Raw genomic sequence first — 26,664 nt, 5'->3', positions numbered from 1 at the left:
ATTCTGGTTTCAAATTCACCAGGCTGCTTCTAATTTCGAGTTAAAATATGACATAAAGTTGCTGTTTTTATGAAGTTAAGTATGTCTTCCATGATATTCGTTTACCTACCACCATTTAGCCATGATCTGTAATATGTGTTTATATGTCAAGATTTAGTCTGTGGGGGTGGGGTGCTCCCTATAGTTTATCTAAATTATTATAGGAGTCCCGCCCAGGCTCGAATTCGGTTGGAAGTTAAATTAGTAAAAGTTAGATGTAAAGCTCCGAGCCCCCAGTCAGCAATGCTAAATAATTGAATATAAACAAAAAAATGAAATTCAACGAATAACAATTTAATAACAATTCAATGCTCAGGTGTTTCAAATTTCCCAAGTATTCCATACATACCGCCAAATTACGAGTGGCTTTCTCGGAGTAATCCTATTTGCTTAGCAATCTTCCCAGGAGAACTACTGACCCTTTTTTGCGAGTTATGAAGTTATAAGTCGGATCTAAATTGTAATCATACCCTCTATCTCAATTCCGATTGGATATCGTTGTGGACCGATCCAATCAAACTTACCGGACAATGTCCTTCTTGCTGTCTATCCACGTAGGGACGGATGAGAACACTCCCTGTTCACTCCGTGGGTTTCTTCTGATCTCTGAACAAACCGTTAACATGTAGGTGTGATTCTGCAAGCCGTTATCCAGTTGGCACGATCTATCATCTGTGTCGATTCAAGATTCCGCTCTCTGGCGGGTCACGGTAACCTTGCGTAAGAGATTAATTCTAGCCAGCGGCAATGTTTAGACATGAAACACATGGCCGCAGCAATTATGAATGGGGTTAGCAAACGTGACATAGCCCATGTCCAGTGGTAGCAGTCTACATGTCAACATGTTGCCCATACTCTGTGATATCGATCTACATGTCAACATTTAACCCATGTTCAGTGATACTGGTCTAATGTCTACATTTAGAACATGTTCAATGATATCAGTCTAGCCGCGCATCATTTATCCCATATTCAGTGAGTATCGTTTGTATTGGTGACGAGAATGGTGCTGGTTCAAATCCTGCAAACGTTTAACTGAAGTAATGAGTTGCTAGTATCAGATTGGATCAATTTATTGCTAGTGTCAGATCGTAGCAATGCATTGCTAGTGTCAGCCTGGAGACCTTAACTTGCTAGTATCAGATTGAAGTAATGTATTGCTAGTGTCAGATTGGAGAAATTTATTAATAATATCAGATTGGAGCAATTTATTGCTAGTGTCAGATTCGAGCAAAGCGTTCTAGTATCAGATAGGAGAATTATTGCTCTAGTGTCATCTCGGATCGATGCTTTTTTGTTTCAGATTTGAGCAAAGCAAATCTAGTGTAAAAATGAGGAACGTTTTGCTAGTATCACATTGAACCAATGTAACGATGTCTTCAGACTGGAACACTGTATTGATATTGTCAGACTCAACCAATGTAACGATGTTTTCAGACTGGAGCAATGTATTGGTATTGTCAGACTGGAGCAATATATTGGTATTGTCAGATTGGAGCAATGTATTGGTATTGTCAGACTGGAGCAATGTATTGGTGTTGTCAGACTTGAGTAATGTACTGGTATTGTCAGACTGGAGCAATTTATTGGCATTGTCAGACTGGAGTAATGTATTGGTATTGTCAGACTGGAACAATTTATTGGTATTGTCATCCTGGAGCAATGTACTGGTATTGTCAGACTGGAGCAATGTATTGGTATTGCCCGACTAGATCAGATTTCCGTAATGTATTGGTAACGTTTGATTGGAGCAGAAGATTTCTGTAATGTATTGGTAACGTTTGTTTGGAGCAGAAGATTTCTGTAATGTATTGGTAACGTTTGATTGGAGCAGAAGATTTCTGTAATGTATTGGTAACGTTTGATTGGAGTTGATTATTTCTAGTGTCACACTACAGCAATGTAAAGTTAGGATTAAAACGGAGCGTTCCTTGTGTCAGACTAGAGCGATGTATTAAATTAGTATTAAATTATTATTATTAATATATAAAATTATTAAATTAGTATTAAAATAAAAATATATATTAAATTAGTAATAAATTAAAACAGTGCGTTGCTAGTGTCAGACTCATAAATGCAATATTAGTATTAAATAAAAACGGCGTGTGTCGCATGACAGACAAAAGCAATCTGTTAGAATTAAAACCTAGCGGTCCTATTGTCATACTACAACGATGACTTGTTGGTATTAGATTAAAATAGTGCGTTTCTGGTATCAGGCTCCATTAATGCAATGTTAGTATTAAATTAAACAGCGCGTGTCTCTTGTCATACTACAGCAATGACTTGCTAGTATTAAATTAAAACAACGTGTGTCTCATGTCAGACTGCAGCAATGTAATGTTAGTATTAAAGCAGTGTGTTTCTACATACATGCAATATTAGTATTAAAACTGCGTTTACCGTGTCAGAATACATCAATGTAATGTTAAAATTAAATTAAAACAGCGTGTCTCGTGTCAGCCTGCAGCAATGTTGTTGTTGTTGTTGTTGTAGGGTTTAAGGCAATTTTTCAGCACACGATGTGCTATACATGGCGGCCAGTATTAATGATGAAGGAAGAACCTGGGATATCCCCGGAAAGAATCACCGACCCTCGAGAAGATACTGGCAAGCTTTCTCACATACCCACATTGGCCGAATCCGAGACTCGAACCCACGTAGACAGAGGTGAGATCCGTAACGGAGAGAGCTTTAGACCACTCGGCCACTAGAGGCCTCCGACTGCAGCAATGTAATGTTAGTATTAAATTAAAACTGCGTGTCTCGTGTCAGACTGCAGCAATGTAATGTTAGTATTAAATTAAAACGGCGTGTGTCTCGTGTCAGGCTAAAGCAATGTAATGTTAGTATTAAATTAAAAGAGCGTGCGGCTCGTGTCAGACTGCAGGAATGTAATGTTAGTATTAAAACTGTGCGTTTCTGGTGTCAGACTACAGCAATGTAATTTTAGTATTAAAACAGTGCGTTTTTGGTGTCAGACTACAACAATGTAATGTTTTTATTAAAACAGTGCAATTATAGTGTCAGACTACATAAATGTAATGTTAGTATTAAAACAGTGCGTTTATATTGTCAGACTATAAATGTAATGTTAGAATCAATTAAAAAAGAGTGTGTCTCACGTCACACAACAGCACTGTAATGTTAGTATTAAAACAGTCCGTTTGTAGTGTTAGGCTACAGCAATGTAATGTTAGTATTAAAACAGGGCGTTTCTAGTGAGATAGATCCGGGGATAACTATTGTCGGAATTAAACACATGGATTACTAGTGTTAGATTGGTGCAGAGTATTTCCTGTGTCAGACTGGAGCAGTGCTTCGCTAGTGTCAGACTGGAGCAATATTTTACATGTGTAAGATTAGGGCAATACGTTTCTGTGTCTGACTGGAGTAATGTATTGCTTGTGAAAGATTGGGTCAGTACGGTTCTGTATCCGACTGGAGCAGTGGCTTCCTAATGTCAGATTGGAGCAATATATTGCACGGCTGTAGCATTGGATTTGTATTGTCAAATTGGAGCAACGTAATGCTAGCGACGGATTGTAGTAAAGTATAGCTAGTGCCCGCTTGAAATATTTCCTGTCTAGTGTCAAATTAGAGCAAAGAGTTGCTGGTGGCAGATTATGTTATTAATTCACACTTGACATCCATGTGCTAAAAATGAATTCGTTATCACAATCGTGTAACACTGGAGTTTCAAAGATCCTGGCATATGTACTCGCAAGTTTTTGACCCTGCAAGAAAACATACAGCTAAGAAACACCATTAAACAAACAACTTTTCAATGTTAAGAGAAATCAGCATAGTGGTGAATGACTGCAGTCTTTACTTAGTAACTTACTACATTATTTTTGAGAGTACCAATAGTTAAAGTGACCTTAAAATTCATACAGACAAACTGACGCTATGGTATCCCTAGTCAAACTGACATTATATTTCACATAGTTAAACTGACATTAGAGTACCCACATTTAAACTGTCACTATAGTACACGGAGTTAAACGGCTAGAATTAAATTGATATTAATGCGCACAGATTTAAACTGACACGATAGTACATGGACTTAAACTGACATTATAGTACAGAGTTAAAATGACATTATAGTTCACGGAGTTAAACTGTCATTATTGTACATGTACTTAAACTGACATTATAGTACACACAGTTAAACTGACATTATAGTACAATGAGTTAAACTGACATTATAGAACCCAGATTTAAACTGACATTATAGTACATAGAGTTAAACTGTCATTATAGTACATAAAGATAAACTGACACTATAGTACACGGAGTTAATCTGACATTATAGTACCCACAGTTAAATTGGCATTATAGTACACAGAGTTAAGCTGTCATTTTAGTCCACAGAGTTAAACTGACATTATAGAACCCATATTTAAACTGACATTATAGTACACGTAGTTAAACTGACATTATAGTACATGGAGTTAAACTGACATTATAGTACATGGAGTTAAACTGACATTATAGTACATGGAGTTAAACTGACATTATAGTACACGTAGTTAAACTGACATTATAGTACATGGAGTTAAACTGACATTATAGTACATGGAGTTAAACTGACATTATAGTACATGGAGTTAAACTGACATTATAGTACATGGAGTTAAACTGACATTATAGTACATGGCGTTAAACTGACATTATAGTACATGGAGTTAAACTGACATTATAGTACATGGAGTTAAACTGACATTATAGAACCCAGATTGAAACTGTCATTATAGTACATGGAATTAAACTGTCATTATAGTACACAGAGTTAAACTGACATTATAGTACACAAAGTTAAACTGACATATTACCAAGAGTTAAACTGCCATTATAGTTTCCAGACTTAAACTGACGTAATACAAAAAAAGTTACAATGGCAATATAGTAAGATGGCACAACTACAGAGAGGAGATATGGTTAAATATTGTACACATTAAGAGTATGTTTAAAATGGTACAAAAATGGAGATTTACATATTTGGCTTAAAATATATGTTTGCGCTCTTGATAAAAGGACGATTATTTTTTTCGCCTGTTTGCCTCTATGCGCTTTTACTGTTTATATTCACATCAAACACGACACGGAATGCTTACAACTTTCACATTCCTTACCTGCAATCGTCTCATTTTAATACGAACATATTTTCCCAAGGTTTGACAATTAAAAAAGAAAACTTCGTTTATCTTGTGTGTGGTTTTTCAACAACACGACTCAGATTACCTTATTGAAATGCATACAGTTGGGTAATGTTGCATCCCTATGTCCCGGCTAGATTAGTTTCTTATCGTCGGTTTCGCCAGATAATAGTTTTATTCCTAAAATAGGACCCATATCGCATTTTCAGTAAAGACCTGGATAATTGACATGACATAGCTGTTTTATTGCGGTGTCTGTTCTCACCAGTACATCTATGCATTTTGTAGAATGCCACGTCCTGGCGTTGCGTTTTCTTTCTTATTTTCTTGTGAATCTCATTCTAATAGGAAACCAAAAAGCATATTTCAGTTTTTCAAATTTTATATTTGCACATTTTTTCTAAACCCTTTTAATAACGCCATCATCCTTAAGATGAATCAGTTTAAAGTGATGCTAATTCATGCTGTAACAAGAACGCTTGCCTATTTTACAATGGATCAAGTTCATAATCAAGGAAACATTCTCGTTAACCTCTTTGAATTTTAGGTCATTTCACAGATACAAATTTCTTAAATTAAGCTTTTGTTTAAAAGGTTTAAATTTTCTAATGTTGTAATCTCATTTGCAAAATGACCCATTTATGATTAAAATGCAAACGGACAAATGTGAATGAAGTGACGATCTTGATGCTAGTGAAGAGTATAGTGATACAACTAAGGATTCGTGAGAGGACACCTGAATAAAAGGAAAATGGTTTTTGAATGGTTTGAACTGTGTTTGACCGGAAATGACACACACCAACCCACTTGACAAAATTTAGTTCGAGGGCTATGATTGTCATATTAACCCAATTTCACGAGCCATATTTTCAGATTTTCAGTTAGCCTACGTTTTTTCTATGAATTGCCTGACAGCCGTCGTTTCTGACCATCAGCTAGGCATCGTGTTTCTATAAATGACTTGGCAAACATTTTTTTCCGATTATCAGCTAGGCTCATCTGTCTATGAATTACGTAATAACACTTTTCCCGATTTTCAACAAGCTCTCGTGTTTCCATGAATTACGTAACATCCATATTTTCCCATTACCGGCTAGTCCTCGTATTTGCATCAGTTACATAGAAGCTATCTTTTTTGACTATCAGCTACCTCTCGTTTTTCTATGAATTATCTAACCGCAGTCCTTTCGGATTATTAGCTATCACTCGTTTTTATGAACTGCATAACCGCCATCTGTTTCTATTGCCAGTTAGCCTTCTTGTTTCTGTTAATTACATAACTGCCATTTTTTTCGATTTTCAGCTAGCCCAGTTGTGTCGATTAATTTCTTAACCATCTTTTCCTATTATCGGTTTACCCTCGCGTTTTTATGAATTGCATAACATAATCTTTTCATACCATTAGCTTATCTTCGTGATTCTATGAATTAAAAAACAGCGTTTACAGAACGCCACAAATTTATTTCATGATCTGACAAGTTTATATGATTAGTTACTGATTAGAGGTAAATCGCTGCAGATATACATGGAATAAAGCACAATGCAGGTGAACAAGGAGACAACACATTCTTGTTACTGCTCTTATTTAAAGAAATAGCTCTCATTTTATATGTTACTTATGTAGCATCATATGTGTATGCAAGTTACGCTGCGGTTTGTTTTTCTTGGACCCGATATGACTATGCAAGTTACGTTACATTCTGTTTCTTGGGCCTGCTTATGTTAGTTACGCTACGGTTCGTTTTCTTGGACCTGACCTGACTATGCTAGTTACGCTACAATTTGCTTTCTTTGGCCTGACCTGACTATGCCAGTTACGCTAGTTTATTTTCTTGGGCCTGATCTGACTATGCTAGTTACGCTAGAATTTGTTTTCTTGGACCTGACCTGAATATGCTACCTATATTGCTTTGTTGTTGTTGTTGGGTTTAACGCCATTTTTCAGCACGCGATTGGCTATACATGGCGGCCAGTATTAATGGTGGAGGAAGAACCCGGGAAAACCCGGGAAAGAACCACCGACCCACGAGAAGCTACTGGCAAGCTTTCTCACTACCTATATTGCAGCTGTTTTCTTGGGCCTGCCCTGGGTATGCCAGTTATGATACGGTCTGTTTTCTTGTGCCTGATATTGGCCACATGGCAAATGTCACGTGCAAACGTGAAAGCATGTATACACATGTTGTGAAGCTGTATATGTATATAGAAAATTGTTGCTGTTGTTGTTGTTGTTGTTGTAGGGTTTAACGCAAGTTTTTAGCACACGATAGGCTATACATGGCGGCCAGTATTAATGGTGGAGGAAGAACTCGAGAAAACACCGGAAAGAACCACCGACCCATGAGAAGCTACTGGCAAGTTTTCTCACATGCCCACATTGGCTGAATCCGAGACTCGAACCCACGCAGACAGAGGTGAGATGGCTATATAGAAAAGAAAAATGGATTAGAAAGTGGATGTCACATTGTTTTGTAGCCCTAAAAATAAAATGTATTGTTTTTTACAATTAAAAAAAAGGTGGTTTTGTCAGTCAGACTAAGAATTCTGAATCCTCATTTTCCCCAAGATGAGGTAGCGGTTCAGCATTTAGCATGTCAGACTTGTAATCGAAAGGATGAAGGTTTGAATACCAGTGGGTCCGTCCGGACTATATTTAGTTCTATCCCATACTCACACGCTATAAGACCATGATCTTAATAACAGCTGGTGAAACATACCCAAGCTAACATGCAATAATTTACGAATGGAGAGTAGCTCGTAAAGTCATGCTTTGTGTATACGCAGATGACATTTGAAATGCAGGAATGACTGCAGTTTTACGTGGTTTGAGGATCTAAATTAGCAGCTTGGGTTGCTAATTTTGACATGTGGTCGCATGAGTGGGGGAGTGGGTGTGTGGAGTGGAATGGAGTTATTGCTGTTGTTTTTTATGTTATACGTTGATGATACAGACAGTGGTTCACCTAAAGTTCACTGGAAACTGATCGGGAACCGAGGAAGGTAGCTATAATTTACCGAAGTATCAGACGTCCAGATCAGTATCACTTGACCTTTAAATAAAACCAAATTGAAGGATACTCAGTCAACTCATAATTATTGGAGTTAAACTAAATTAAAAATTAAGGATAACCTGCACAATATGTTTCCTGAAAAGATCTTTATAATACCACATTTTAACATTGTGACAAGTAATAATATCTTAGATAACGAAGAATTATTATAATTGACCTGCCCGTCATATATTAAGCAATCTTATAATATATGACCGTATTTGATTGTTAAAAAACTTTACTGCCGGTTATTCAAAAGCAGTAGTACGGAATAGCAATTATTAATAATATCAACAAAGTCAAAAATATTTTTAATCAACACATACATAAATTACTTAACTTAAGAGAAATGAATAACTCGATATCATCTATTATATTGTCACAAATATGATCTCACTTACATGCATTTGCCTTGTCCCATAGTAAAAATTTATACCAAAACATAAGAAAACTTATTGTTAGATAACAATAACAGACATAATTACAAGTTTTTACTAAAACACATTTTTCAATCATTCATTTTGTGACTCTGCAATATTATATTTTGACCAACCTGTCCTTAAGCTTACAGTATAACAAACTTTAATCGAAATACTATATACAGTATAACAAACTCTAATGGAAATGCTTTGTACAGTATGTCACGGAATTGTGTATGAGTTGTATCAATATGTACATGTTGTCAAAAATGTATTCGGGTTTCGTTGCCGCGTACAGCGTCACCCGAGGGTGGTATATTTTTTTGGCTCTAGTTATTTCGAAATACTGAGCGAAACTCAAACCATGCTGAATGTGCAAATTGCCTGCAACGAAAAACCTAAGTACCTAGCTGCGCATATATGTCACATCAAGTATACATATAGAGCAAATTCTCTACAATCGAACTACATTACGACGAGTCTTGTCGGGAAACTTACCCCTTTACGGGATTTACACTACGACGAATCTTGTCAGAAAGCTTACCCCTGCTTTAAGGATTTTTATTCCGTGATTCATTGTGATTGATTGTGATTTTCATACAAGGATCTCCAGGTATTCTTTATCCTATACTTTGTAAGGTGCCATTATTTATACTGTGTAAATGTTTGTTATTATTTTTTTTTTTTTGTTTTTTTTTTTTTTGCATTTTGGAAGTTTAAGGGTGTTTAGCCCCTATCAAATTATGTGGGTAGTTTTTACTGCCCAAAATGGCAATGCCAACTAAAGAACAAACTGGAGGAAAGATTACAAATTACTTTCCCACAAACCTGAAGAATACAGATAGTGGAAAACCACTACTTGCGTATAGATCACCAGGGTGCCAGGTGTTGGACCTTACAAGCTTTAATGAGGCAGAAAGGCCGCGCCCATCCGAGATCCTGCAGTATCTAATTGGCAAGGGAACACAAACTAACGACATCAAAGGACTGCAAAATGGTTGCAGAGGGCTATACTTCCTCTTCGCAAAAGGAGGAAAGCCACTATATGACAATGATCAGACAATAGAGTTCAGAGGCAAGCCAGTGAAGATCTACGCCCCGCCGCCCTTGTTCAAGAAATTGACGATATAATGATAGATGTACATTTTTCAGGACTCCCAATGGAAACACCGACGATCGAATTAAGAACAAACTGCAAAATAAGTACGGCATCAAAATCACTACTGCACAAATGGCCACATACTGGGGATTCCCCTCAGTATACACAGGCGTGAGGATAGTGAGCCTCACACCGGAAGACGTAAAGAAGCTGCCACCCTTTTTCTAAATTATGGGTTTTGTTATAAAATAGTGGTACATGTATAAAGGATGCCAACACGACCGGCAATGCTACAAATGCGGGAATACTGGACACCTACTGAGAGAATGCAAACAACAAGCACCACCGCAGAATACAGAAAGGCAGATTAACACAGCCCCACAATCATATGCTGAAGCACTGTCCAGTTCAGTACCCAAAGGAACAGATACAGTGACAGAAAAGATTCTAGTACAAGTACCAGAACCTGAACAAGATATACAAACTCAAAATGACACTACAGGAAGCCCACAAGTTAAATAGGAATCTGCTGACCAAACTAGCTCATCAGAAAAGAAAAGGGCAAGAGCTAGAGACAGACAAATACAAATAAAGTAGGAAGTAAAACTGATAGAGACAGACAGCCCCCTTCTGTCCTCGATGAGACGAAGAAACAGAAAAACAACACCACAAAATTTGGAGCAAACTCTAGACAATATACAGACAAGTCCAGATATATAGACTGTTGAAGAGACAATGGACACAGACACTTCAGTGGAGCAACAAGTGGTAACCACGACAACTTGACCAAGACAAGAGCCTGCAACACCAACAATAACACAAAAAAGAAAAAGGACAGTATCAACGCCCAGAACACTGTCAGAAAAAGAGATTAATGAGAGCTTAGATCACCAGGAAACGAGACAAGAAAATCCAGAAAGGAAACAAAAGAAACAGAGCAAACAAGACGAACAGTCAGTCTCAATAGAGAAGATAAAAGAACAGTCTCAATAGAGAAGATAAAAGAACAATCAGCATCGAAGAATACAGGGCCAGAAAAACTACCCACTAGCAAAATTGCAAAATAAACAAGTAACGATTATATAAACTAGAACCTACTAACACAAAATAAAAACTTAACGACTAGCCCATAGTCAGGATGGAGGAATCAAATCTGCGAATCCTGACTATGAACACTAATGGTATAAATAATAAAATAGATAATATCATTGAACAAGCTAAAAACTCGTATAATATTAATGCAAGAAACGCACGGAATGCCGGAACACATTATGAAAAGATCAGAGGAAGAACTAAATGCACTAATTTTTTATTAGTAACCATCTACATACATAAGAGCTGGAGTGGCTACAATTATCAGGCAATCCGCCAAGGGATTGAACCCTGAAAACATGGAAATACCTAATTAACTAAAAGGACGTCTAATTAACTTAAAAATAAATAAATGGAACATGTTTAATATATATGCGCCACCAGGTGTAAAAAAACAGGAAAACTACATTTATTCAAAATATAAATCATTATACTCAAAAATGTTCTAGAACCATGTATAATCGGAGGAGATTTTAATTGGATACTAACAGAAGAAGATAAAAGTGATAGATTGACGGAAAATAATAATAAAAAAAACTTTAAATGGATGCATACTTTCATAAAAACAAATAATATTGTAGACGTTTATAGATTTTTAAATAATAAGAGGGAATATACGTTTAAATATGAAATCCATAAAGAAAGTCGTATTGATACATTTTACATATCTAAAACCGAGACAAATACCATTAAGAAATGTGAAATTATACAAGAAAAAATAGCAGATCATAAATTAGTATTACTTAAAATAGCTATTCCGAACACTATAAAATGGGAACAGGGAGTGTGGAAAATGAACTGTGCTCTCATGCAGGATGATCTGTATGTGAGCCCTGTTCGCACATACCTCAAGATTTTCAAGGAAAAGTATACTGGGGACATAATGAAAGACTGGGAAACAATCAAAAGTGAAATTAAACGAATTACCACATATCATAGTAAGACACAAAAAAACTTCAACAACAATGTCTAAAGGAAAAATATTTAGAAATAATGACATCTATAAGGCCATTAACAAAATTAGATAAGGGAATAATCAATAAATGGGAGAAAATTGAAAGAGATTGCACAGGAAATAAAAAAAGATCAGGGAAATATGGGAATATATATAAAAAGGGGAGAGTGCTATACAGAATGGAAATTAAAAGGGGAGAAAATAAAAAGATAGAATCAATACAAGAAAACGACATAATCCACCAAAATAAAACAGATATTTTAGAATATATAAAACAATACTACACAAAAATACATGAATCTCAAAATATCAACAAGGAAATAATATATAATTATATAGAAAAGACTAATTATAAGCAAATTACTACAGAAGATAAGGAGAAATGCAAAAACTTTATCACCGATAAAGAAATCTTAGAAGCAATTAATAGCCTACAAAAAGAGAATTTGTCAGGGTCCGACGGCATAACCTCAGACTTATATATTACATTTAAATACGATTTAGTTGATTTTCTAGAACTATTATATAACAATATACTGTTAAAAGGGGATATGCCGAAAACACTAAGGGAGGGAATTATTACTTTAATCTATAAAGGGAAGGAAGACAAAGAATTGATAAAAAAACTGGTGACCGATAACCTTTCTAAATAACGACTATAAAATCTGTAGCAAAATCATAACCAATAGAATACGAAATTGTTTAAGCAAGATAATATATATAAACCAGAGCTGTGGGGGGAAGGGAATAAATATTACGAATAATACTCTATCAATTAATTAAATAATAAATCTTTTAAATGCTAAAGGAGAAAAGGGAGTAATGTATCTGTTTGATCAAGAAAAGGCGTTCGATCAAATAGAACATCAATTTATTTTTGAATCATTAGAAAAATGTGGCTTCGGCCAAAATTTGATAAACTGGATCAAAGCTATGTATAAATATTAAACCTCTAAAATAATAGTAAATGGAGCGCTTTTTTCTGTTTCTCAGTTTCTGACCTTAGAGTCGTAACAGTAATTGGGTGAACCTTCATGATATGAATTTCAGATAAGTTACAACTTATTTCTGAAATTTAATTTCTTTCGTTTCGGAATCTCTTTGTCCCTGGTGTAACCAACGAGATTTCACAATGTCGTCTAGGTGGTGGTGGTGAGTTTTGTACTTGCTGGTGCCTATGACGAGTGGTCAGTACTATATGTTTCTTATATTCAATTTGAATTGTTTGTTGGTTCTCTTAATGATTATATGGTATATACATAAGTATTAGGAACCTGACCTTGTCGAATATCAAATCCATGTTGTACCTGCCCAATAACATTTATTTTGTAAACAACATAATGCATAGCTAATATTTCCCATGACTGTGGATTAATTAGTCAGATAATTATTAAGTAAACATTTATTTTTCTCTGGGTCTATAACACTGGAATTCCCCCATAAACACATGGTCTACCTGATGTTTCCCATGTTCTTTATTATAATTTGGTGACAGGCCTTATCTTGTGGACAACTTAAAAGTCTTCTAGAATCGAACTTTTGACCTTCATCCTGGTTTTATTATGTGTCTTAGTTGTTTTAAATATAATCTTCTTTACTTGAGAAATTAATCTTTCCTGCAGTTAATATCTGATGCAGAGTAAGAATTTTTTTATGTTCAGTATTCCATTTGGGCAGAATTATTGATTCGAAATATTATTCACCAGAATTACAAAGTGCTCATCAATAATATTCTTGGACTGGAACATTAATTTGGAATATTTGGGAATTCAGACAAGAAGACTTTTTGATTATATTATTGTGATACATCAAAAACACTGTTAGCATATCGTCACACTACTGACCACTGGCATGTTAGCATATTTTAGATTACACGCACGTCAACGCATTAAATATTGGAAATTATTTGGAATACCACTGGAATTTAGTTGGAACATCATACATTTGAACTTGTGATAACGCGATTAGGACTATTTGGGATTTACTTCGCATTACCATAAGTTCTTGCAATCAGACTGTAGTGACTTTGGCGTAACCAGTCTTCAGAATTCCGATATTTGAAATAATCTGGGTCAGACGCTTTCGTTTCTACTCACACAAGAAAGGTATGGGTTAAAACAGCTGATTTGTGAATATGTGCGCTTATTTCCAAATATTCCAAAACGAACTAATACAATCTACCATGAAGATGTAATCGTGGCTTCTACGCATGTGAAACGGCATCTTTACAGGATATATCTTGCAAGAAGAAATGTTTGAAAAAGGAAATTGAATATATATTTCAAACGATTTTATTGAACCAAGCAAAGTAATTGTAGTTCGCCATGTATACTAGTACCAAAACCATATAATACTTTACCTATGGGGGGTCCCGAGTGGCCGAGTGGTCTAAAGCGCTCACCGTTTCGGATCACTGCCATCTCACCTCTGTCTGCAAGGGTTCGGCTAGCGTGAGTACGGTGGGAAAGCCTGCCAGTAGCTTCTCGTGGGTCGGTGGTTCTTCCCTGGGTTTTCCAGGGTTCTTCCTCCACCAGTTATACTGGTCGCCATGTATAGCCTATCTTGTGCTGAAAAATGGCGTTAAACCCCGAACAACAACAACAACAACAACTTTACCTATGTGCACTGACTACAAAACATTGAACAGTGTCACCAAAACAAAATTCATTTGCAATACCAACAAACAAAGACCGCATTGACAAAATTGGAAATGAAAACTATGTCACCAATTTCTACGTGTACAATACATTTTGGCAAATTTCACTTGCGGAAATGCAAACGAAATGTTGTCATTTGCATTTCCGGGTAGACTTTACCAATATAAAGTGATGCCTTTCGATATGAAAAATTCTCTCTCAACATTCGAGCATTTAATGAACATCGTACATTTCATGTAGATGACTTTGATGCATACATCGAAGAGATCACAACACACAGTGACGCCTTGAAAGACCACCTGGAAACTATCCAGAAATTCTTTTTTAGATTGCAAGAGACAAAATTGACAATTAATTGGACTAAAAGTGAGTTTTCGCCTAGCTTGTGTTAAATTTGTAGGAAATAATGTAGAACATGGTTAAGGTCAACCTATCAAGGTTAAGGTTTGATCTTGCAGTAATATAACTTCGGAATTAGGCACATCAAAGGAAATGGGAATCTGATTACAGATGCACTCTCACGTAGCTTTGTACTGTAGCGCTTTGCTTTATATATTTTGTGTCATTCATGAAGTATCTTTTTTCTCCGTTAGGAGGAGAGATGTTATGTATATATACGTTCTTTCTACTTTTGGTGCATGACTGTATTTATTTTTTGGTTTAAATTCTGTCACGTAGATTGCATAGGATCTGTAAATAGGTGTTGTCAAGTTTCTAATAATCAACATATTTACAAGTTTGGAGCTATTTATGGTTGGCTAGTTAAAGTGAAGTGGTTGTGTACACGAGTAAGCATTGTAATATATCAGATGGAATTGTAAGGTCAGTCATGCGGGGTATATTGCGAAATATAGTCGTCATAGGCTCTTAGAGATGTAAATAAAGACAGAACTGAAACATTAATTCATTCCTTATTCTGATTCATTAAATAAAGCAAATTATAAAACGTCAACCTATACATGAACATTATGAAACTTTCTTTTCACAATGGAATGGTTTATCTCAGACACAACTGTGGGCATTACAATTATTTACGGCAGTACGATGTTTCCGACTTAAGTAAGAGAAGTTTCAACTGCAGAATGTATGAATGGGTAAGTTCAACATCACAGAAGACCAAATGTGTTTGGAATATTATCTATGCAAGAATACCTCTTTCATATCAGTTTTCATATGCACAACTATAGAGATATTTATCCTCATGAAATACATTTTTATTTTGTAAATATGGTGGTCTTCAAAATTATGTTGATTACATAATCGAAACTGATCATGAAATTGCTTTCACTCATTTAATGGAAGAAGACAACCGATTATACACTTTACCTACATTAGGAGGACAACTCCATGTTTACACACCAACATTAGGAGGACCTCTGATATCAGGAGGATATCCTCCTAATGCTTCCTCCTAATGTATGTGGGGTGACATGTGAAAATATTTAGATGATAGAATTTATATAAGCTTTTCATCTTTCAAGTTAATCAAAATTTTAACCAGACTGGATTCTATTTCGTCACCTGCTAATGTAACTTTTTTAGGAAAGGCAAACCGAGTGTAACTTGCAGCGTCAGCACAAGTCATGATAAAGACCAGGCTCAAATAGCCGGTGAGATCAATTTTTATTTCAGTGGGGTCGAATGAACCTGTTTCAATATTGTACAAATGATGCTAACCTGCCATTGAATAAGGCTGTCATTACTAAAACTAGGGAAACTTTAAATGTCATAAAGGATCATTCGGACATAATTTGCACTACGAATTACCACGGCATTTGGCTCTTTATATAGTTTTTCAGTCAGATTAGACCTCTCAGGCCCACTTGGGACTATTGTTAAATAACTGAATTGATCCTGTTTGTAAAGGAATGGAACGTAATGCATACACAATGCCTATTACTGATTTGTATATGCCGTATATGTGAAATTTAAATTTTAAGGAAATGTTAAAAAATTAACATGTTATAAATTTTGTTTATTTACTTTGTGTACAATCAATAGGTACAACATCTGATCTTTTTGAAACCACATCTGTAATTAAATGTGAATAAACTTTATCTACATAAGAGAATTGAATGTTTAATTTAGTCTTAACAAAAGAGTCCAATGGGTTTTCATGAACTCAACAGAAGCTGTCTCCGATGAACGTTTAAACCGAGATATTTCACTGTACCTCGTGGATTTTGAATCTATTATTCATTTTATTTCTAAAATCAGTTTTACAACCACTATGCATACAACCGTAACATATGTAACTATGCCTGAATTTATAAGTATAACTGGGCAGGTTAGAATCCTGCCATTATATCAGAAGGGGATGGCTGCTATAATGTGTCCTCGGGTAATTCAAGTTGCCACAGTATCAAATAGACTATTTGTGTTGATGTGATATAAACCATCAAACCAGACCAAACCATGCACGTTTGGAGCAAGTCTATCAAGGAGGAGTTTATTAAGGGACCCAAGCCCATGACAATAAACAAGCAGAATCACAATAATAATAATAATAATAATAATAATAACAATAATAATAAAATAGTTCAGTTCTGAATATCAGTGAAGTTAATCCAACCGTGTATTTTACATCTTCATTATTGAACTATCTTACCACAGATAACATTTGTAAACCATATAATAATAAAAAAAATCCAGGTAGAACGTTGTGAAAGGAAATACTATCATGGAGAAGGAATCTGCTAAGGGGAAGAAAACAATACTGAGGCCAGCATATGCAATGACGTTAAGACTAAAACTTCTAATTCACAGTTTTGGGGAATATGGTACCTGTACTTTTGAGAAACCCTTATTTAATAATGTTGTGAACTCTTATAATGGAGTCTTTAGTATTCCCATTAAATTATAATATAGTTATTGTCATATATCTTTTTTTTTCATCTCTATTTACTTTCTCCCTCCAGAGGAAGCGAAACCAAGAAAAAGGACAAAAGAAGAGAAGATGCATTCTTGACAGCATTTGAAATATGTTTCCTGGCAGAGAGAGAGAGAGAGAGAGAGAGAGAGTGCTTCGAAAGAAAGGGTGTCAGGATGTCATGACAATATTTCATATATTGGCAGGCAGAAGCTGGTGATGTCTTATTTTTATTTTTTGCAAGTGGAGAACGTGCTTGCAATAAAAGAGCTAAAAAAGAAAGTATTTTTGTCACAACAATGAATCGAATCTGACAATGAATCCAATGTCATGTTGTTTACAGAAGATCTCTTTTCAGCACTACATCTAATCATATAGATTTGAGCTTATAAAACAAGCATGAACCCACTGCAGACCAAAGGAATATATGTCCAATCCATTCATATGTGTCCACAATTAATACAATTTTCGTATCATTACATCACAATCTATTCAAGTCATCTGCATATGACCACAAATAGTAATACTAAAATACAAAATTTCACTACCTCCAGTAACCGTTACTCAAAAATGCTAAAGTTGTTTATGTGAGAAACTGTTCCAGAATGTGTAAAACAAAAGGTAAAATTGCTGTATCAGCCTAAACATATAATCAATTCGTCTACATCTGCATAATAATACATCTGAAAAATGTTACGTATAACTTGCTTTTTCAACTGTACTAAACGTTTCTACCAAACAAATGTCTAAACCGTTCCTATTCCACTCCACAAATAATAAACATTTGAAAAGAAAATAATGCAAAGAGCTGAAGCTCTAAGCACGTCATGGAGATTTACATACCTGTATGCCTACAAAATTTCATGTCTTCCTTAACTGGTTTTGGTAAAAAAATGTAAAACTAAAATTGTAAAAATGTGTAATTATACATTGCTGTAATTGTCTGAACATGGAAAATATCTATTTATGACTTACAGGTAATAAAGTTGCATATTTCATGGTTCACAACAAAACAACATGTTCTCCTTATGCTATTTTAGAAGGGGCATAATAACACGATATATTAGTGTATATCCAGGAACTCAAGAATATTTGTTTTCTTGGTGTGGTGAAAATGCTATTTATTCAAGAAATACGGGTAAAAATAAAACACTAAGTTTTACAAAACATTTTATATAATATCGAGGTAAGTTCTGATGTGATGAAGAAGAACTTAATATGTATAGTGGCTTCCAAATTCAATACCTCAAAATGATACACTCAATATTAAAATTCGGTAAAATGTGATCTGCACAATTTCATTTGTAAAACTTACCTACAGTGAAAAATTACAGTGCGAAATAGAATTGTCATCTAATACATGAGATATTTTTGCAATATGATTTAGGTTCTTTTTACTTAATAAACCGACATATGCCCGGTAAGTGTTTGCTCGGCCTTCACTGGCTGCACTGAAAATGGTAATGTGCTTAATTTTCAAGTAGTCAAAACGTTGTTTCTACTGTATAAAATAAATAAGTTTTTATCCATACTGGTTTTGATTGTGTATTACGTTGAAGTAGATTAATAATGTAGAACCCTCTTAAACAACCACCTCTGGTAAGTTAAGCAAGTAGCCTCTGGAAAAAAGTGTTCGTCTTAAAGAGGGTAATTTCTTCAACATGTTTGATGCAAACTCTTAAACATGTAACTGTTGAGGAAAGGTACTTGCATAATGGTATTACCTTTAAGGTAGATTCTAGCAATGTTAGGTCTCATTTACAGCATGTGTACAATTTCTCACCACGAATGTAGTTGCATATGATTGTATGAACTCCATACCTTAAGGCAACTTGTTCATTTATCCTTCTGATACAAAATAAATGCACATAACCTTGCCAAAGAAATGAAAATGTTTTTGCAAAGACAATGTTTCAGCACTAGCCTTAAAATGTTTATCTTTTTACATGTACTTAAAGTGATGTGTAGGCTAAAGAGGACTGGTGCTACTTTAACACTTAATTGAATTGTGTGCGCGTGTCACTATTATCAAAATCATACGTACTTGCTTCTTTTAACACTACTGTCATCTAAATTATCATAAAGCCTTAATAGAAATAGAATGTGCTAGTTGCTTACATTTAAAACCCAATTTATGGCAAGATTAGATGCTGTTTGGTCAAGTATCGGCTCAAAATATGAACGTATATACAAAAGGACGACCGACAATATCATTATTATTGACATGAAAGAATATATTTTATCTATGTTTCTAACAAAACCAGATTGGAATTTTGCTATGAAATACGTCTTCTACTTAAGCAGGTTTACTCTGGATATCTGCGAAGATATGCCTGGGTATTATTCTACAAAGTAATGTAATTGCAATAAAACCGAGTAACAAGGCAGTTATGGTGCATTTAATTGTCCTTAAACAGTCTGTCAGTTTGCATCGGTATGCGTAGCGGTTTGGTCAGCGTATTGAAGAACGGTATTTCTTGAAATTCTGTTATTTTGTCAATAATTGTACTGCCACTATCACTCTCGAAAAATGTATCCATGCTGTCTGTTAAAAATAACAGACACTTACAATGGTTATTTAAATGTTATTCGTCATCAAAACGTTGACATTGGCAAGCTGGTCGATTTATTATCACGAACTCTAATCATATTTAAGATTACTTCAGTCCATCTTGAGCAGGTCCATAAGCATCCGAAATACTTATAAGGACTTTCGAAACATTTTAAAACACCATTTACATAATTAAATATACGAGCCTGCGAACTCGGACTTGTAACATGTAACTTCACACTTTATTAAAGGTAGATGACACCCACAAATATTACATACCTACAGGGTGGTATGCATGTATGCATGTATGTATGTATGTATGTATGTATGCATGCATGTATGTATGTAGGGTTTAACGGTACGTCAGCACACTACTGGCTATATATGTCAAATATAAAGTGCTGAAGTGACTGCCCATCAATGTTGAGAGATTGTGTCACTGGTATTAACATCAACATGATATATTTCAATAGTTAATTTGTTTACACACAGATATTGCGAGGACTTATCATGCGACATGTTTACACACCAACGTTGAGAGGACTGCACAAATCAGGTATGTATTCTCTCACTTATAAAGCAATTAGCATTAATCTTAGAAAGTTAATAAATACATATTTTTTGCTATTAGGGATATCTTTAGCAAGTCTTTCCAGTGACAATTGGTACACATGTCAATCAGGTCCTCCCAAGGTATGTCAGATAACATAGGGAAATATTGTTTTACACACTTTCTTTACCTATTATCATATCCATCCAAGATTTCGGCCCAACCAATATGACCAAAATTTATTACGATCTAACTTCAAAAACCACATAAATTACAATATTTAAATATTTTCACATGTTACTCCACATACATTAGGAGGAATCATTAGGAGGATATCCTCCTAATGGCAGAGGTCCTCCTAATATTGGTGTGTAAACATGGGGTTTTCCTCCTGATGTAGGCAATGTGTGTACACACACACACACACACACACACACACACACACACACACACCATATGCACATAAGCGAAGTTTTCAATGAGGACAACATTATTTACTGTTACTATACTATATATGTTGACAAATTTTATGTTCGACTAAAATACTACTGTAGGAATAGGATTATTGATTGCAACTATACTGTGTATAATATTTTAAAAGAGTTCATGAATATATAATGTTGGAATAACTGAGTGTTTATGACATTACAAAAGAATTACATCACTATTTCGCTTAAATGTGTCATACAGATTTGTCAAATATGGCTTAAAAGATATACGATGTTTAAATATGTATTGCGAACTTCTTGATAACGTAAAGGATTTGGAGATTCGTACGACGCCGGATTGGTCAAGCATATAACAAACGACTACGAAGGTCATTGCTTGATATTGTGCAAGAAAACTTCAAGTCACTGGCGTCAGTGAGTGAAGCTAACGACGATGATAGTTAAGTCAAATTGAAGACTGCGAGAATCAGATTAATCAAACAACAGAGAAACATAAGGGTGGACAACGACATATGACCTTACAGGAAATTTCCAAGCCCCCCCCCCCTCTGGACCATCATAGCAAAATACGAGCAAAAATCCATGAAAAAAAAAACGAGAGTAGTGGGATTTTCATTGCCCCATGTGACGATGTCTGAGTACATGACTGGTGGTAAACTTCACAGACTAACTCACCAACGGAAAGGGGAAAGTTAGATGGAAAATACAAACAATCGTATTTCGGTAGCAATGTAAATTATAACATCATTATGGCTTAGATCACTTGAAAATACATTTAAATGTTTGAATACCTCTTGTTTTTTTGTTTCTAATCTTTCTTTATATTCCGTATTCATTTGAATACCCTATCGTGTACGTTGATGGCTGAAAGCAATTGAAGTCATCCGATAATTGAAAAGAGAAAACAAAACTATTTTACTGAAAAATCTTTTGCATCTGATACCGATATTATTGAATGAATTTTATATGCTTTTTTATCTCCTGTAATCTCTTCATCATCGATTGATCGTATGGATAATGGATATCCATAGGAATGTCAGACTGAGAGTACTATATATTTCGATCAGTCTCACTTAGGATGAAGAAGATTATGCAGTAAACTTCACGAATCATCTGACGATCCTTCCCGAAGAATGCAAGAATGTTCTTGCAGTCATCGTCTGAGAGGTCAACCATGTGAATGAAAAGAATTCTATTTAGCTGGTTTTATCTAGCACACATCTCAGATTTCAACAATTAAGAATAACTCATAAATTCGATGTGCTCTCCTCTTAACTATATTTCAACCAGGACATATAGTACATTTCTCACGTTTTCTGAAAAGAATACATCGCTTTGCATATTTCCTATAAGATAGTATAGGTAACCTGCATCACGATATTCAGTTTGAAAAATGTTTCATAGAAGGAATGAGATAGTTAATATTTATTGTGACACGAGTTACAAAAATTTGGTGCACAAAATAAAATTACACGTTGATTTGTTTTGGAACTAAGACTTAATGTTTAGTCGTTTGAAACTGATTTTCATCCAAATCATTAGCTTCTCCTGTTTTAAGAATTTTAGCAGTCGTATTGAATGTAATTGTTTTTTTCTTCAAATAAAGTGGACATATTTCACCCTACTGAAATTCACTTAAAAGAGATGGTTGAAGTCTTTAATGGCATATTATATGATGTTAACTGGATTAAAATCCCAAACTTAAACTTTATATATTTCTTACATTTTTGGTTCTTCTAAAACCTATACTTGGAAACCGTCAACCTACCATCATTCACCGGAACCAACCATTTACATGATTCACGCAGATTGTCTATTATTTGTTTCGTGAACAGGAATGATATTATTCCGAAATTTCATTAAATGGGACAACGTTTTCCTAAACTCTAGTACCGGGGTGGTAGATGGTGACTGAACATTTATGTCAAACTCTAGTACTGGCGTGAAAGATGGTGAATGGATATTTATGTCAAACTCTAGTACAGGCGTGGGAGTTGGTGACTGGACATTTGTCAAACTTATATTAATAATAAGATAAAAATATTACCAAATTAACTATAGTAAGTTTTCAAATGTAATTTTCATCAAATGGTGTTTGCGATTATTTCTGGAATGACTTTGTTATGAGCTTTCCTATTTGAAATAAACACCAAGATTCAGCATGTTTGGTATCATTGGTACACATGTTCAATTGAAATCAAAGCGTTTGCCGTTAGTAAAATATATTTGGGTGAAATAACCAGATGAGATATTATTACAAACATCAGATTAATGTGAGTGCAGTTTATATGTGTATTCTTTTCTCATGCAAACATGAACTATATCGTCGAATTCATCGTACTGGAAAAAGAGACTATAGTATGGCTAATTTAACTGCAGAGGAAGGTCCGTAAGGTAGTACTGATAATGCATGCAGTGCAATGCAAGACGAGACAATGCAAAATAATACTATGTTGTTTAGTTGTAATCTGTACATTTATGGCATCTAAGACAAAAACACTTAACGATTTTCCAGCCGACTTCAGTAGCATTCAAATAACAACAAGTTACAACAACAACAAAAATACATTGAGGCCGTATACAAAACAAGTTTCACAAGATGAAAAGTGTTGGGACACATTCTAGGACGGGATCAATGAATACAACTTTCATTAAGCAATTCTTGACAAGAGCATTAAAATCTACACGCATGTACGTAAGACACACACAGAGACTGTTTAAACAGAATATTGGATTGAAACACTATGACAAACATAGACTTCATGGCGATATAATGAATGAGTGGATTATAATATAGCTTTAGCAAGAGCTTGAGGTGTTCGAAGCTGTTCGAATAAGCATTCTAGCTTGATATTCGAACTGTTCAAATCAGCATTCTAGCATGATATATTATTCGAAGCTGTTCAAATCAGTATTCTAGCATGATATATTTCTTTTAGTTCTGTTACGCGTCTAAATCATTATTTTAACTGAAGCTATTGCGGATAGTAGCACTAGTAGAAATATATTCATGTCGAAAGAAGACCGATATCCAGCTCCAACAGTGTAAAAAATTATTTTACAGAATCGTCTATGCTGACGTTTCCAAAGAAGATTCTCTGCCAAAAAATGAATTTGTTCTAGTCGTAGGTTATGGAATGCGTAGACAAATTCTTTACTTCGTCTCTCAGAAGAAATTCTTTTATTGATGAGTTCTTATCATGTACAAAAAGGTATCTATAGTTTAATGCTATATAAATCAACTCATCACAATGGCTTTCAAAACGTTTTGTTTCCATTCGGACACCAGTTTATGTTCTATGTTTTGATAAGTGTATTTATAAATATAAAGACGGAGAGGTTTGCATCTTTATTGTCTATGTGGTTATTATCTTTTTAAAGAGAACTTAAAATTTTGTATGAGATAAGTGGACTACAATAATGACAAAAGACAAGCAACAAGGTTCAAACTATCGAACTATCTGATGGCAGATACAATCTACAGAGATATTACAAGCTAAAGCATAATAAGAAATAATAAAGCCGAGCTTCTGACCTAAGTTTTGATAGCCATCAGATGGAATGGTGTAGATGGATATACAAACTAACAACACACACACACACACATTATATATATATATATATATATATATATATATATATATATATATATATATATATATATCACAAATAATAGACAGAGGCATCAGGAAACCAAAGGGACTTCTTAGTTAAGTATTTGTCTGAAACAAAGAACTTGCATAATCATTGTCTGCCAAGATATGTATATCCTTTCTAATGGTATTATATTATAGTACAGGTGATGTATATTCTTGTAGAATAGTTTAGAATAGAACAATATTTTTAAAATCATGTTTCCGTATACCATATATTTTTTACAATATTACATTTTACAATATTACAATATACAATATTACATTTTAAAGTTTAAGATCCTTACATTTCAAAATTGAATTAAGGAATTGAAAAGGCTGTTACCTTAATGGAAATTTGTTTATAATTAAATTGAATTTAAATATTTAGCATTCAGTACTTAATGAAGCTTTATAAATTTAGCGATATAAATACTTATTATATACGCCTTTTCAGTGGTAATGGCCATGCATCCTTGTCGTGAACATTGTTATTTTTATTTATATGACTAATACTGCTATTATTATTATTATTATTATTATTATTATTATTATTATTATTTCTTCTGTTGCTGTTCTTTGGTATTGTTTCTGTGGTTTTAACTCCGTTTTTCAGTACATGATACACTACACACGGCTGCAAGTATAACTGGTGGAGAAAGAACCACTCTAACACTGTTGTTGTAGTTGTTGTTAGTAGAAACAAAAGTAGTATAATAAAACCTATACTATTTGTACCAATTTTGGTACATTTTCACTCGGCAATATGCAGATTTGAGGACAGAGGTAAATACTAACGGACGGGGACAGACAGACATGTATGGACGAACAGGCAGAGAATATCACAAAATTCGGTATCAAACTGCAGGATAAAAAACCCAACAAATTCGCTATTTGTTGTGGGACTAAACATTATAGGCTGGTAGTCTACCTAATACGTCTCAATTCGCTATATATATATATATATATATATATATATATATATATATAGGCTCCAAGGACTATACTCAATCCTTCATTGATTGAATAGTAAATTTGCTGGCTCTAAAAGAACAATTTCTTCAATAGATATGAGATTAGCTATACCTAAATAATGGCTCTTGTATTAAAACATATGCAAGTTTGTTTTTTCAATTATCAGTAAAACATCTGAAACAATGGTCAACACTGCAAAAGTATTAACAATATGTAAATTATTTTCTTACACTTATTTATCATCTTCATGACTTGATGCTCTTTTTCTTCTTCTTTCTTTTCCTTAATTACCCAATTGGCATCGTTAATTATTTTTGGTGAACATTGTCACGGGCTTAACAAGGAAAGTTTTATATTTTTCTTCAATTTTTATTCCTTGTCGTTGATTAAGATTGGCGTCTCCTCTAGTTTTCGATATGATTTGTTACGTCTTCTTTTATCTCGAGCCGACTGGGATAGTTGCGTAAGTACAAGTCGTGTTGTTCTGTAGAGTAAAGATTTGACGCATATTGACTAGGACCATCAGAAGATGACCCTTCGGAAGTATCCGTCCTATCAGTGCTCGAATAAACAGGGGTTATATATGGACTTGCGTAGTTTACCTCTCGACCCACACCTATGTATACAATGATAAAAAGTACAATTATAATTGAGGTCTTATAACTAACTTAGATCCACTTGGACAGTAGTCGGCATATCTTAATCTCATTAAGAAACCTAATTAAGTTTCTCGGAAAAGAGTCTAGTGTACATATCAGCTATAATTTACGATACGGACAACTGTCTTCAGTAATACCGATTTAAATTAGATAAAGCACCCACTCTTTGTATAACACGCAAAAGGAAATTCAATATTTTCAAACAAATGTCAGATGAATTGCATATATAGATTTCAGGGCGAAGCTTGTGTGCCCGAATGTTCTGCGTGAACACATACCCATTTTTAAAATTGTTTATACCAATGGCCATAACTTTTTTAATCTTGAAAATAATTCATCTGACTATTGAATTAGTTTATAAAAAGGATGTATCCCGTGTTTTTACCTGTTGTCATACTAGAATATGTATATATATATATATATATATATATATATATATATATATATATATATATATATATATATATATATATCCTCTAAAGTAAGATTCTACGAAAAATGGTTATGAA

At 34.4% G+C, this 26,664-nt stretch overlaps 1 protein-coding gene and 1 long non-coding RNA gene across 4 annotated transcripts in view; one reads left to right on the top strand and one right to left on the bottom strand.

Annotated features, from left to right (window-relative positions):
• The window catches only part of LOC149775640 (uncharacterized), a 30,866-nt gene extending 10,193 nt beyond the window's left edge, over positions 1 to 20,673 (top strand). Inside the window, exons 2-3 of the long non-coding RNA XR_016416563.1 lie at positions 16,013 to 16,080; positions 17,389 to 20,673. This is a non-coding gene — a long non-coding RNA (uncharacterized LOC149775640). The remainder of the gene's footprint in view (positions 1 to 16,012; positions 16,081 to 17,388) is intronic.
• Positions 20,674 to 24,225: 3,552 nt separating this feature from the next.
• Positions 24,226 to 26,664, bottom strand: part of LOC149775638 (uncharacterized) — an 82,745-nt gene continuing 80,306 nt past the window's right edge. For all 3 annotated transcript variants that reach the window (XM_089943960.1, XM_089943961.1, XM_089943963.1), the window contains one exon: positions 24,226 to 26,112. In XM_089943960.1, the coding sequence (XP_089800086.1) occupies positions 25,901 to 26,112 (212 nt within the window). In that variant the 3' untranslated portion in view covers positions 24,226 to 25,900. The remainder of the gene's footprint in view (positions 26,113 to 26,664) is intronic.

Source organism: Sinohyriopsis cumingii, chromosome 19 (genome assembly GCF_028554795.1).
Source record: "Sinohyriopsis cumingii isolate HCF-2022 chromosome 19, ASM2855479v2, whole genome shotgun sequence".
Lineage (NCBI taxonomy): Eukaryota > Metazoa > Mollusca > Bivalvia > Unionida > Unionidae > Sinohyriopsis > Sinohyriopsis cumingii.
The sequence above is the reverse complement of the archived record's forward strand: the minus strand, read 5'-3'. Positions and strand labels throughout refer to the sequence as shown.